The 13,024-nt window shown below is 41.2% G+C and overlaps 1 protein-coding gene across 1 annotated transcript in view; it reads right to left on the reverse strand.

Moving 5' to 3' along the window:
- Positions 1-2,901: 2,901 nt before the first annotated feature.
- LOC138971341 (phosphatidylinositol 4-phosphate 3-kinase C2 domain-containing subunit alpha-like) overlaps positions 2,902-13,024 on the reverse strand; it is a 57,777-nt gene continuing 47,654 nt past the window's right edge. Inside the window, exons 26-34 of the mRNA XM_070344064.1 lie at positions 12,345-12,501; positions 11,510-11,742; positions 10,906-10,981; positions 10,033-10,169; positions 9,648-9,753; positions 7,171-7,264; positions 5,747-5,868; positions 4,780-4,902; positions 2,902-4,036 (exon numbers count right to left, since the gene is read on the reverse strand). Coding sequence (XP_070200165.1) covers positions 3,839-4,036; positions 4,780-4,902; positions 5,747-5,868; positions 7,171-7,264; positions 9,648-9,753; positions 10,033-10,169; positions 10,906-10,981; positions 11,510-11,742; positions 12,345-12,501 — 1,246 coding nt within the window. The 3' untranslated portion in view covers positions 2,902-3,838. The remainder of the gene's footprint in view (positions 4,037-4,779; positions 4,903-5,746; positions 5,869-7,170; positions 7,265-9,647; positions 9,754-10,032; positions 10,170-10,905; positions 10,982-11,509; positions 11,743-12,344; positions 12,502-13,024) is intronic.

Below are 13,024 nucleotides of genomic sequence, written 5' to 3' on the forward strand. Positions count from 1 at the left end.
AAATCAAGTCAGAACACATGAATCAATAAGAATGGTTCCATGTCATTATTACAAATCTAAAACGTATTTGCAAGTTAAATATGACAAACAGAATAGATTCACAAAATGTGTCGCTTTTAACATAACTGTAACAATGTCACCTATGTGACACAGAAAAGTAAAGACCTCAACGTATTGCAACAAGATATGGCTTAAAGAAACAAGAGGCGAAGCCTTCAAGGCTCACGTAAGAAATCGACAAACAGTAACACAAACTCAATCACTCCGTCACACATACACACACACAGTAAGCATAGGTGACACCGTGCAAGAGTGCGATACACTAGATCTAGATCTGTCTGTCTGTAGCCTACTTACGGGGACACGACTGCCAGATGGCCAGATCGACACTGCGCTTTCGACAGCGCTTCCTCGCGCAGACACTGGAAACACGCTGTGCAGATTAACCTGTAGGAAATCTCCTTTGGTATCTTCTTTATCTATTTTTCTGGAGCTACGAAACCGAACAATGTGAAATCATGAGTTGTCTTCTCCGAATCGGCGAACTGGAGCTCGGTGATAACTGTATCTATACCACAATCCTTCACGCGATCTGACCTAACCTTGACCCCTGACCTGGTCTACATACCACACACGACACAAACCAGTCAGCTGTTTTTACCCCCCCAAAACCCCCCACCACCCGTTTTCTTTGGATACACACTTTAACTACATACGTGCCGACGAAATGTTGATCATTGCTTCAATACTTTCAATACTTTGAAGCTGTTGCTTGAATAATAACCAGGTAAAATTAGTATTTCGGTGTTCAGTCAAATGTTAAAGTTTCTACCACAGACAAACATACATACATATGCACGCACACACAGACAGACAAAAGTTAGCATCGCATAGGCTACACTTACGTGAGCCAAAAAGCTCTGTGTTCAGGAGGCATAAAAACGGCAGCTTAAAGAACGTGGCCCCATATTCCATCAGATTAGAGGGCCCGGGTAGCTGAGTTGGGAGAGCACTGGACTTCATGTGACCGTAAGGTCGTAGGTTCAAATCCGGGCCGGGACGGACACGGGTCAACTTTCTGTGCAGACCCTGAGAGACGGTATCCATCTCCCACCCCTGTGTCACCACAGTGGCGCGTAAAAGACCTTGGTCATTCTGCCTTTAGTGCAGATGGCTGATACCTGTACCACCTAAAAACGCATACACTTGTGTATCTCATCTAAAGTCAGGTTAAAATCCCTGAACATGCCCCTAATGGCTTTTCCGTGAGCGCGTAAAAATTGAATTTCTCTATTCCATCAGATATCTAAAACTTTTGCTGAAATGTGCTGTCAAAAGGATACACGCTATTGCTAACAGTTTACTGGAAAGCATCTAACCAATTCCGCATGATCCGTTTTTCATATACAAGTACACCCCTCTCCTTAAAAAAATGAAAAAATTAAGAAAAAGCAAAAAGAAATGAGAATTGAAAAGGAAGTAATAAAAAAAAATTCAGCTCCACCATCCCTTGTGAAATACATAGGTGAGGGAGACAGGTATGGGAAATGACACACTATACAGAGGACTGAAAATAATACATTGGGCTGTTGTGGTAAGTTGAAAGGAAGAACCATAAATAGTTCAGACAGGGAAATATAATACTGTTACAAAGAGAAAAATAAGAGTAAAAAAAAGTCATACCAAAAAAACCATGAGACAAAATGATTGTACATCTACCAAAAAAAACACTAAAAAACATGGGAGACATCAAGGTTATACTGTACAATAAAAATAAAAACTCCATAAGATACACAAAGTATATACAATGTACAGAAAATCATAAGAGACAAAATGGTTATACAGAAAAAACCCACAAGGGACAAAAAGTTAATACAGAAAAACATTGGAGACAAAAAGGTTATAGACAATGGGGGCAGGGGGACATAACAAGAAAAAACAAAATGCAAGTTGAAAAGAATAAAGAAATATGAGAGACATAAACAAAGTTTACAAAGAGAAACATAAGAAACTTAAAACGACTATACAATCAATCCAGGATGAAAAAGAAAACAACAAAGAACTATATGCAAGCAAGGTGACCATGCACGCACACAGCCTTTTCATCACTTCCTCACACACACAGATGCACAAACACACACACACAAGTAAACCACCAGCCCCAAACAGAATACTGGCATCCAGAAGCCTCCACCATTAGACCATTAGCTAACAAAGACCTCTTCACACTCATATATAAATACATTCAAGATTTCATCTGTGAACTAACATTTTCACCAACAAGCCAGTTTTTGGTGCCTTGAAAATAATAACACAGTGCACAGTTCTAAGCAAAGTCTGCCATGCGTAATTTTAGAGTATCATGCACAAAAAGCCAGATATATTTGTAAAACCTTCGCCTTTCTTCCCTGTGTTTGTGTGTGTGTGTGTGTGTGTGTGGAGGGGGGGCCCCAGTTTCTGTGTAGAACTGTGCAGAGAGATCGACTATCGAATCAAATCAGCACTACACTGTTGTTCTACAATCTTCAGGGTCACAGTGGTGCCCTTTGTCTCGATCATTTAAAAATGCAAGCTGCTTAGCTCGTTGAGAACTGAAATGCATTTCTGGCTGCAGCTGTTTTATTCAGCCTTCACTGAAATGTCAAAATGTGACAGAAATGCAACTACTCTCCCTGAATTTATATAACTGCAACAATACTGAACTTGACTGAAGCAGTTTTCAATGAACATGGCTGAAACAGTCTTCACTCATGTGACAGACAGTTATCACTGCACATGGCTGAAGCAGCCCAAAGTTGTTGAGATGATTTTATGGTTGAAATGACTGAAAGTCCGCTTCTGTTGAACTTGGGGTGAAGAACGTACATGTTTGATGAAACAATGGCTCTGCTGCTTGGTACAAACGAACAACCTCTCTTTATTTTGTTTAAAGATTACTAAAACAGTTTCAGTGAGGCAGAACTGAAGCAACATTTATATACAAAGCTGAAATGACTGTCTCTGACCATTACTGACACAGCTCCAAAAATAATTCTCTGATCTTACTTATGACTCAGTTGTTGATGTAAAAACACAGAAACATCACGCATCCAAAATGAAGTAAATAACATACATCAAGAGTGTGTGAATCAGCCATCATCAGCATGACATAATTATTTATCACAATGACTGAAAGAGTATGAGAATTCTCTGATCTTACTTAGGACTCAGTTGTTGATGTAAAAACACAAACATCACGCATCCAACATGAAGTAAATAACATTCATCAAGAGTGTTTGAATTAGCCATCATGTCATCATGACTGAATTAACTATCACAATTAATGACTGAAAAACTATGAATTAATATCAACATGTGTCTGAAATGTATTCACTCAACCAACGCCAAGTAGTCTTTGATCAACAATCACACCACACTGTTTTAGTCTTTCACCGAACACGACTGAAACACATCTCACCAGACAAGGCCAATAGATGATTTTCGGAAATAACTGTCAGGTTAGAATGGGTTGTGAAAGTGTGATCTTTTCTTGCAAAACCTCCTACAAACATTAGAAGGGCCAAACACATGCGTGTTTCCACGTGTTTTTCTCCCCTTCCAAGGTACGAGGTTTTGCAAAAAAAGGCCACGCTCCCACAGCCCATACAAACCCAACGGAGTTATTTTCGGAATTTGTCTATTAAGGCTGGAGTCTTGACTAATCACACACACTTGTTTGAAATTTCACCGAACACGACTTCAACAACTTTCAGTCCAAAGGCTGTAACAGCAGTCTCACAAATGGTTGAACGAATGTAAACAGATAGGAAGACTTGATGTTGTTGTCTTAGTCCTTTGTTTACGCAAAACCGCCACTGCCGGTTAACTGGAGCTTCTGGAGGGGGTACCACTGGGTCGTTTCCTTAGCAAGGTCAAGGTCACGGAGCCTGATGTAGACGGCTCCCAGAAAGTTGTTCTCTTTTAACATGTCGTGGTCCCATACCGTAACTTGGAGCGTCCGATGTCGAATCTCACTCTCCTTCCTGCGATACTGCAGCTGTTAAAACAACAAGACTTTGTAAATTAATAGTCTGTAAGGCTACAGTACCTTCAGAAATAATTATGTTTGCTGTAAAAGTACTTTACATTTTTTATCACTGATACCAAAATAATTGCAATTAAATGTCAACAAGACTAATCTCCTATGCTGATGCTGGTCGTCTCAAAATCAAGTTTTGTTTGAGCAACCTGCCTCAAAGTCCTTGAAGTGTTTTAAACAGAAAAGTGTATCTCTGTGTCTTTGAAGCCTTTAAACTTTAATAGCCGAGCAGAGGGAAACGTTTGGCTACCAACAGCTGCAGCCAGCACACTGTTAAGCTCGCTTGCCTGTTATACCCAGCTGCTTTCGTGCTATACTGTGAGATTAGCCTTCTCTGTGCATAGCACTGAGAGAGCTACTAGCTGCTGTGTTATCTCTGCTGTGGGGAAAGGATGGGTGCTAAAAATAGCCTGTAGCTGAAGTAGCAGAAATGAAGCACTGGGGACAGCCGTGGTGCGTGCGAGCGCATGTTTGTTTTCAAAATCTGCCTTGAAGTCTTTGAAGAGTTTTTAACAGACAGGTGTCTCTCCGAGTTTTCTAAGCTCTTGATAGTTTCTAAGAAAAGCCTAAGTATGCCCAAAACTTCATTCCAAAACTTCAAAATCAATTCCACTAATTGTTTGTATGCGTGCATGTTTGAATGTGTGCGTGCAAACATTAATTCATGCATGCATGTGCCTGTGCCTGCATGAACGCCTTACCACTTCATTGTAGGTGGGATGCACAGTGCTCTTAGCAGTCTTGGTTTTCCTCTTGGTCTGTTTTTCCGGATCTGGCAGCAGGTAGGTCTTGACGTAAGGACTGGGCAGCTCAGCGCTTCTTGCCTGTACACACACAAGCAAATACTCAACTGTTTACAACACATCATGCAGTCAGGAAATAATGCGCAGTGAAGGTGCATATTCTCATAACAAATTTAAAAGCATGTGTGCTTCTACTCACGGGTAAGGGCTCCCTTTATAAGCCATAGCCATCTGGTGGGATCCTTTGATAAAAAAAAAACCACACCTGTGCTCACAGGGCAGGACATTTGCGCTACAGGCTCAGAGCGGGGTACTGAGCCCTACAAAAACCTAGAAGGCTGATTTAATGGCAACAGCAACTGCTTTTTAACAGACCATAATCTTTCAAGACAGGCATGGAAATTGCCCAAATTGTGCAATTTGGTGTCATCTGAGCTCCAAGTTTGCCATTAAATTCATTTTTAGAACCATTTTTGCCTCCCTCATTTATTTTTTTGGCGGACACTTTAGCTTTTTTAGCGGAACAAAAACAAATTCGGCACACATTTGCTTTTCGGTGGACAATTCCCATGCCTGCAAGAGCTTGTTTTTGTGTGAATATGCAGATTTTCTGTTCATAATCTCTGTAAATTTTACTTCCACTTTTAGACTCCCTCTTTTTTGAGACCTGGTTTTCTCAGACTTTAAAAAGGTCTTAACACTTTCTACCCCACCTATGTTGACCAAGTTTTTTTTAGCCGAGACCAACTGTAGAATTATAGTAACTGTGTAATAACTGTGTATCAACACGCTGGAATGCAGGCGTTAGATGGACGTTACAGGAAGCGACTGAAGCTAACAGTCTGAGCGGATATATCCGTACCTGGTCAGATAGGGACATATGAGTGGTGACAGTGAAAACTGAGAGAGTGTGTATAAGACCTACCAGATCTTTGACGTGCATGACCATAACTTGCAGAGCGTCATGTTTGTACTGCACTGACAGCTTTATCTCCCCTTGGATCCCTGTGTTGCCAGAAGGGGGCGGCACTGGTACTGGCATGATTTCTGTAACAAAGGGAGGACAGCAAATTATCAGGAAGTACACTAATAAAATGCACCACAAAAAGTACCCATGAATCAGTGTAAATTACTAGTAGTAATACGTGATTTCTGAAATGAAGAAAGACGAGCAAATTACAAACAAAAGACAAAAAGAAACAATAAATTAATCAAAAACAAAAGAGTGCAAGTGTTTGCACACACTCATAAACCTGAACAGGCATATTTCTGAACATTAGGTTTCGTTTTCGTTTCAGTCTCCATGTCATCATCATCTGAGAATTTCGACTATAATTTTCACTATAATCTTTGGCTAAACAAACGCAGCTGGTGCAAGAATAAACATAAACTGTCATGCAATCAGCAAAGTAGATGCATGCCACCACTGTAAACAAAAAAATACACAGATAAAATGCATCCCCAGGAGGAATATTTCATTCATGTGAACCAGATTCTGATCAAGATTGCAACCCCCACCATCCATCCCAATTGTATCAGGCTCCGTGCAAACTTTGAGTAATTTGTATAGGGCGACGCAAATCAAGACCTATTTTGCGTAGCTATGTACAAAATCCGAAATGGCACCTAAAAAATACAATATTGACGCAAATAACAATAACATTAACAATAACAACACTTTATTGTCCATTAAAATGTTACATAAAAATGGAAATTTTTTTCGGCACACCCTGCCTGCCTGTAAACGATTATAACAACAACTGGACAAAAGATGTCCCGCGTGATCGGATGACTCAGCTTTGGCGCCAAGCGCTACCAGCGACATCCGGTAAGGGCAGTCACTCTGGGGTATAACTCTAGTTTCACTTTTGTTTTCCTTTCGGTAGTTAAGGGGTTATATGCAAAATAACATTGTGTTGGTAAGTATAAATAAATAAGAAAATTATTATAAATTTTCATGGTTCACGTATGTATGCAATGCGTGTGACCATAGTCTATGGTTGTGCAAACACAACGTATGTAAGACTTGCATAAATAATGTGATGCTAATGTTTCTATCTGATATACTCGTAACAGGTTGTAACAGAAAAGATGATTTTCGGAGATAACTCTGTCGGGTTTGCATGGGGTCTGAAAGAGTGAGTACCCTTGCATTTGCGCAGACAAACATTGACATGTGCTACCTGTACACATGTTTGAGACACGCCCTCTCGCTAGTGACTGGCCTATAATGGCACGTGGGGAAACTGCGCAAATGCAAGGGTACTCACTCTTTCACAACCAATACAAACCCGACAGAGTTATCTCCGGAAATCGTCCATTGAGATCTGGGTGGTGTCTGATCCTCACCTCTGAGCTTGGGGACATCCAGGTTGGTCTTGTCAGCAGCAGCCTCTTGCTCGTCACGCAGAAGTGGATGGAAAAACGTGTAGACTAGGTCACACTGAAACAGCAATGCGAAGCACACATATACTGATTTCTACTAGCTGGTATTGCTGTTATTTGTTGAACCCCATAAACTGTGAGACAATTGGGTCTTTAAAATCACAATTAGTTTGAAGACGTCATGAGCAGACATTAATCTGTCTTAAAAGGGGAGAAAGTCTTAAATGGTGGAGTCTTAACCCCTTCACTGCCCACCCCGTATGTAATACGTGGTCATTTTCGGTTTGTCCTACGCCCATAACCGTATCTCATACGTAGGATTTGTGTCAACAACATTTCAGGACATTTCTGAAAACTAAATGGGAGGTAACCACTGTCCAAGTACTTGTAGGGGTTCTATACACAGTTCTTTCCCATAGACCGTTCGGATAATGCTGTTATACTGTGGTTTGTTTGTTTGTTTGTTTGCTTAACGCCCAGCCGACCACGAAGGGCCATATCAGGGCAGTGCTGCTTTGACATATAACGAGCGCCACACACAGGACAGAAGTCGCAGCACAGGCTTCATGTCTCACCCAGTCACATTATTCTGACACCGGACCAACCAGTCCTAGCACTAACCCCATAATGCCAGACGCCAGGCGGAGCAGCCACTAGATTGCCAATTTTAAAGTCTTAGTTATGACCCGGCCGGGGTTCGAACCCACGACCTCCCGCCCCCCCCCCCCCCCCCCCCCCCCCCCCCCCCCCTTAAAAAATGACAGGGCAATACCATGTCCCACAAATGCAAAGCCAGTGCACACAAGAACTCTTCTCTTCTGTGTTCTTGATTTTACATACTGAAAACTAGGTGTTGTGTTGTAATTCTATTTTCTTATTCTAAAAGTTAGATTTCATTGTACAAGAAGTGCTGTGTTATTTGTAGATAATACATGTATTGTAAAGCATGGAGAGCACAACGGTTTTTTTTCCCCCGTTTGGATTATTATAATTCTCTCTCCTCAGAATGAGTTGTGTTCAAACGTCTGCGACTAAAGTCGCTCTGTGTCAGAGCAGCCAATCAAGCTGACGTCACATTCGCCTTAATTCTCATCACTGGAGGCAAAGTGAATCAATTTGTTTTGATGTTTAAAAGTGCACAAGATTCTTGCACACCCTTTAGATAATTGTCATAATTCTCTCTCCTCAGAATGAGTTGTGTTCAAGCGTCTGCGACTGAAGCCGCTCTGTGTCAGAGCAGCCAATCAAGCTGACGTCACATTCGCCTTCAGTCTCATCACTGGAGATAGGCTAAATTAATTTCTTTGGATGTTTTTATGTGCAAAAGATTCTTGCACACCCTTTAGATAAAACATTCTAATATTAATGGTCTTAAAATAAAGTGTTCATTGTCCTCCAAGAATTCGCTAACAGTTTTAGCGCATTGCCATTAGCCAATCACATCAGTCATGTGACACCAGTTCTAACTGACACTTTTTATTATTATCATTCTCTCTCCTCAGAATGAGTAGTGTTCAAGCGTCTGCGACTGAAGCCGCCCTGTGTCAGAGCAGCCAATCAAGCTGACGTCACATTCGCCTTCAGTCTCATCACTGGAGATAGAGTGTATCAATTTCTTTGGATGTTTGGAGGTGCACAAGTGTCTTGCACACCCTTTAGATAAAAATCGTTTTTAATATTGATGGTCTTACAAAATACGTGTTCAATGTCCTCCAAGAGTGCGTTCACAGTTTTAGCACATTGCCATTAGCCAATTAACTGTTTCACATCAGTCATGTGACACCAGTACTTACTGACAATTATTATTATTATAGTTATTATTATTATTATTATCATTCTCTCTCCTCAGAATGAGTTGTGTTCAAGCGTCTGCGACTGAAGCCGCCCTGTGTTAGAGCAGCCAATCAAGCTGACGTCACATTCGCCTTAATTGTAATCACTGGAGATAGAGGGTATCAATTTCTTTGGATGCATGTCTGTGCACAAGATTCTTGCACACCCTTAAGATATTTGTTACGGTCATAATTCTCTCTCCTCAGAATGAGTTGTGTTCAAGCGTCTGCGACTGAAGCCGCCCTGTGTTACAGCAGCCAATCAAGCCGACGTCACGCCTTAATTCTCATCACTGGAGATAGGCTCAATTTATTTATTTGGATGTATGTATGTGCACAAAAGTCTTGCACACCCTTTAGATAAAAAAAATATTATATTGATGTTCTTAAAAGAGAGGTTTCATTTATGTTCTATTGAACATTCTTGGTTTTTTTAGGTATTCATTGAATTATCTGCTCACCTCAGAGATTTCTGTAGCAGTGGTAAATGCACAATTGTCTCGTACACCTCTTTGATAAAACATTCTAATATTGTTGGTCTTGAAAGAGGGGTTTCAATGTCCTTTTAAACTGACATCCGTTTTTCAATGCATTCAGTTATCAGCTCACCTCCGAGATTTCTGTTGCGGTGGACCACAGCTGGTGCAGGAATTGCTCGATCTCTGTCTTCCTGCTCTGAGCCACAGTGCGAATGTTGCTGCGCCCTATCACATAGCTGCACAAACACACATTATCCTTATTAAGTTAACAATACATAACTTTAAAGGACAACATTGGCGTAAGACAGATGTAGCTCTGGTGTCTTCTCTGTGGCCTTCTACTATCACAAGGCATAAGTGGTCTCCTGGAGATGGATGCTTAGTTTTAAATAAAACTGCATGAAGTGAAATTTGAGAGCAGATAGCAATGAAATTAAGAAAATGAAAAAGAGGCTAGCAGCAAAATGTAAGAGGAAAATGAAGGGGGCAGGCAGGGCAATGAATGCTAAACTGACCGCGTGGAGAAGTTCTGCCATGTGACGAGAGGGAACATGGTCGACAGCTTGTCGCGGAACTCCATGAATTCAGAGAAGTGTCGAAACACGTAGGTTGGCACACGCTGGTTCTCACGCTCCACTTGCAAAATGTACACCTGAAACAGGAAAGACAAGTTGTGAGAAAGAGACACGCAAGATGCAGCGACTGCGATAACCATTTTCCAAACTTGCACCTCTTTACAAGTCTGAATCCTGACTAGACAGGCACATAGTCTAGTGGTTAGGACGTCTGCCTTCCTTGTGGAAGGTTCGGTGTTCAAATCCCGGCCGTGCCTGGTGGGTAAAGGATGGAGATTTTTCCAATCTCCGAGGTTAAAAAATGTGCAGACCAGCTAGTGCTTTATCCCCCTTCATGTGTACACGCAAGTACAAGAACAAGTACGCACGAAAAAGATCCTGTAATCCATGTCTAAGTTCGGTGGGTAAACACAAAAACACCCAGTATAGTATGCATCTCCCAGAATTTGAGTATGACGGACTAAATGGCGGGGGAAAAACTGCCATACACATAAAAGCCCACTTTTGGTTACAAGTGAACATGGGAGTCACAGTCCACAAATGCAGAAGAAGACGAAGAAGTATCCGGACTCGCATTCTCTCACGTTAACCAGTCACATCAAGTGACTTCATTGCAATCATTTCTCACTCGCCAATTATACACGGAAAAAATATGTCAAACAAAAGGGGTAGGTATGACCGGTTACCTGAGTTTCATTTCTGGTATTTTCAAAATGTAATCTGTAAAAATGCGAACAGCAGGTATTTGTGTCATGCACATATACTGTACCAAGTAGAACTGCAGAACAAATGCAGAATTCCATTCACACTTACATAGTGTTTCTCTGGTGTGTATCGCTTTTGCACTCTGTGAACTGACACCTTCGCGATTTTCCCATCGGTCTGGAGACTGCAATATTAAGAAAAACAAATGAATACACCAGGATGCCAAATAAATAAGATAAAATAAAATAATTGACACTGACAAAGTTGTCCTATTTTCAGGCTAGAAAAACAGAACCAAGCTATACACGTGCTTGATATTGAATTAAAAACAAAAAAAAGGTTTCATACTATGTGGACAACATTTACTTGTTCTTCACAACGTCCAATACATTTTCAGCAGAATATAGCTGATAACATGTCTATTTGTACAACCAACAAACTGCATTATTCAACAACATTCAAAAGACAATTCAAAATAGAAAATACAGAAAACAGACAAAAAACAAAACAGATTCTTGATTCTTAACTCTTCTTCGACATCTAGAGGACACAACTGGCATGAGTTCCGGCCAATGAAAAGTCTCTGTAGAACAAAATATCAGTTAACTACTTATAACTTGTTAAACAAATTACTGACCTAACTACCCTAATTTTGTTGGCCTTGTCATCAGAAAACAAACAATTTTTTTTTAGCCTTATAATTATTCATTACCTGTATGTTTTGGGCACAAAAGACAGCAGAGCCCCCTCGCTGTGTGAGGAGAATTTCATTTGCGCCAGGTTGTGAATGAAAAAGTTGAACTGGGTTGACAGAGACTTCATGCTATCCTGGATCATGCGCGTGAAGGCTGCGGATGCCTGTGCGTTGGTGTTGCCAGGCAACAAGGCTCGCTGCACGTACATCACTGCGTGCTCCGTGACTCCGGGGATGCCAGACCGTGACATCTGATAGATCATAGTGAAGAAAACAAATTAATGATATCTCAGATTAAGGATATGTCAGCAGTGCTAAAACTGTCTCGGGGAAAAAAAGAAAGATAATATCTCGGTTTACAGAACTTCAGCCTATGTCAGCAGTGCTAAAACTGTCTCGGGGAAAAAAAGAAAGATAATATCTCGGTTTACAGAACTTCAGCCTATGTCAGCGGTGCTAAGACTGTCTGGGGAAAAAAGAAAGAAAGAAAGCCAGACCGTGGATTTCACCTACGGCTCTCACTGACTTTTGTTGTCGATATCTACATTTACCTCCCTTTATTAATTTCTTGACCTTTGTTATAAGCACTATGCCTCCCTTCATTATGATAACTGCATTACCAGTTACTGTGGCTGTCATCCGGTTTGCAGGTTTATCTGGTTTTGTCCACGGAGAAGATTTTAGCAGGTTTTCGCCACCTGGCTATAATATAACGACCGCTTTTGTCCAGTCCCTCGGCTGGTCGTTTTAGACAGGTTCAATTGCATTTCAAAATCGCAGAACGACTTAATTCCAAATAGTTCAAGCCTTTTCACACAAAATAGTATACTCATTACAAGAAAAAAGTACTGACCAGCATGAAGAGATTCCTGAAGAGGTCGGCATGGCGACGCAGGATGTTGAAGGATTGGCAGCACAGGTCAATGAACTGCTGGAAGCGGTCGTCCTGCTTGCCACCGTCGTTGATCACGTACGCCATGTCTGGGGTCAGTACGAACGGAACTCGGTCCCTGCAAAATCACCAGTGTCCCCATAAATTGTGATGTTTTTCCACCACCTTCCCCTTTTTTTCAAAATTCAGAATAAGCAGATCGCTCTCCCCTGCCCACACCCTCCTCTTCCCCCCATCATCCCTGACACAGGACTACTTCTCTCGCTCCTTTGTCTGTTAACTTGAACAAAAAATACACACGACTTAAAAAAAACCCACTTGCAATGACCAATGTAGAGAATCTCAAACAAATGAGGCAGAGCGCTGTTTAAAAGTTTGAGGATGAAAGTCGCTTGTTCGTTTGAATGTTTGTTATTTTCTCAGGTGCCAGGAGAATGGCTCCGAATAACTCTCACTTACTTTATTCCAAATGTCGTATGCATTTAGAGCGCTTCCTTCCCTTTGCTTAACTTGCAACATAGACCTTTTCCCTTTTGGCGGGTCCTAAGCTGTCCGGTCATCACAGGTACCACCGTACAAATCTGATTAAACTAAAACTTACAAACTTAACCCCTTCACTGCCCACCCCGTATGTAATACGT

The sequence above is a fragment of the Littorina saxatilis genome, linkage group LG7, assembly GCF_037325665.1.
Source record: "Littorina saxatilis isolate snail1 linkage group LG7, US_GU_Lsax_2.0, whole genome shotgun sequence".
NCBI classification, from domain to species: Eukaryota; Metazoa; Mollusca; class Gastropoda; order Littorinimorpha; family Littorinidae; genus Littorina; species Littorina saxatilis.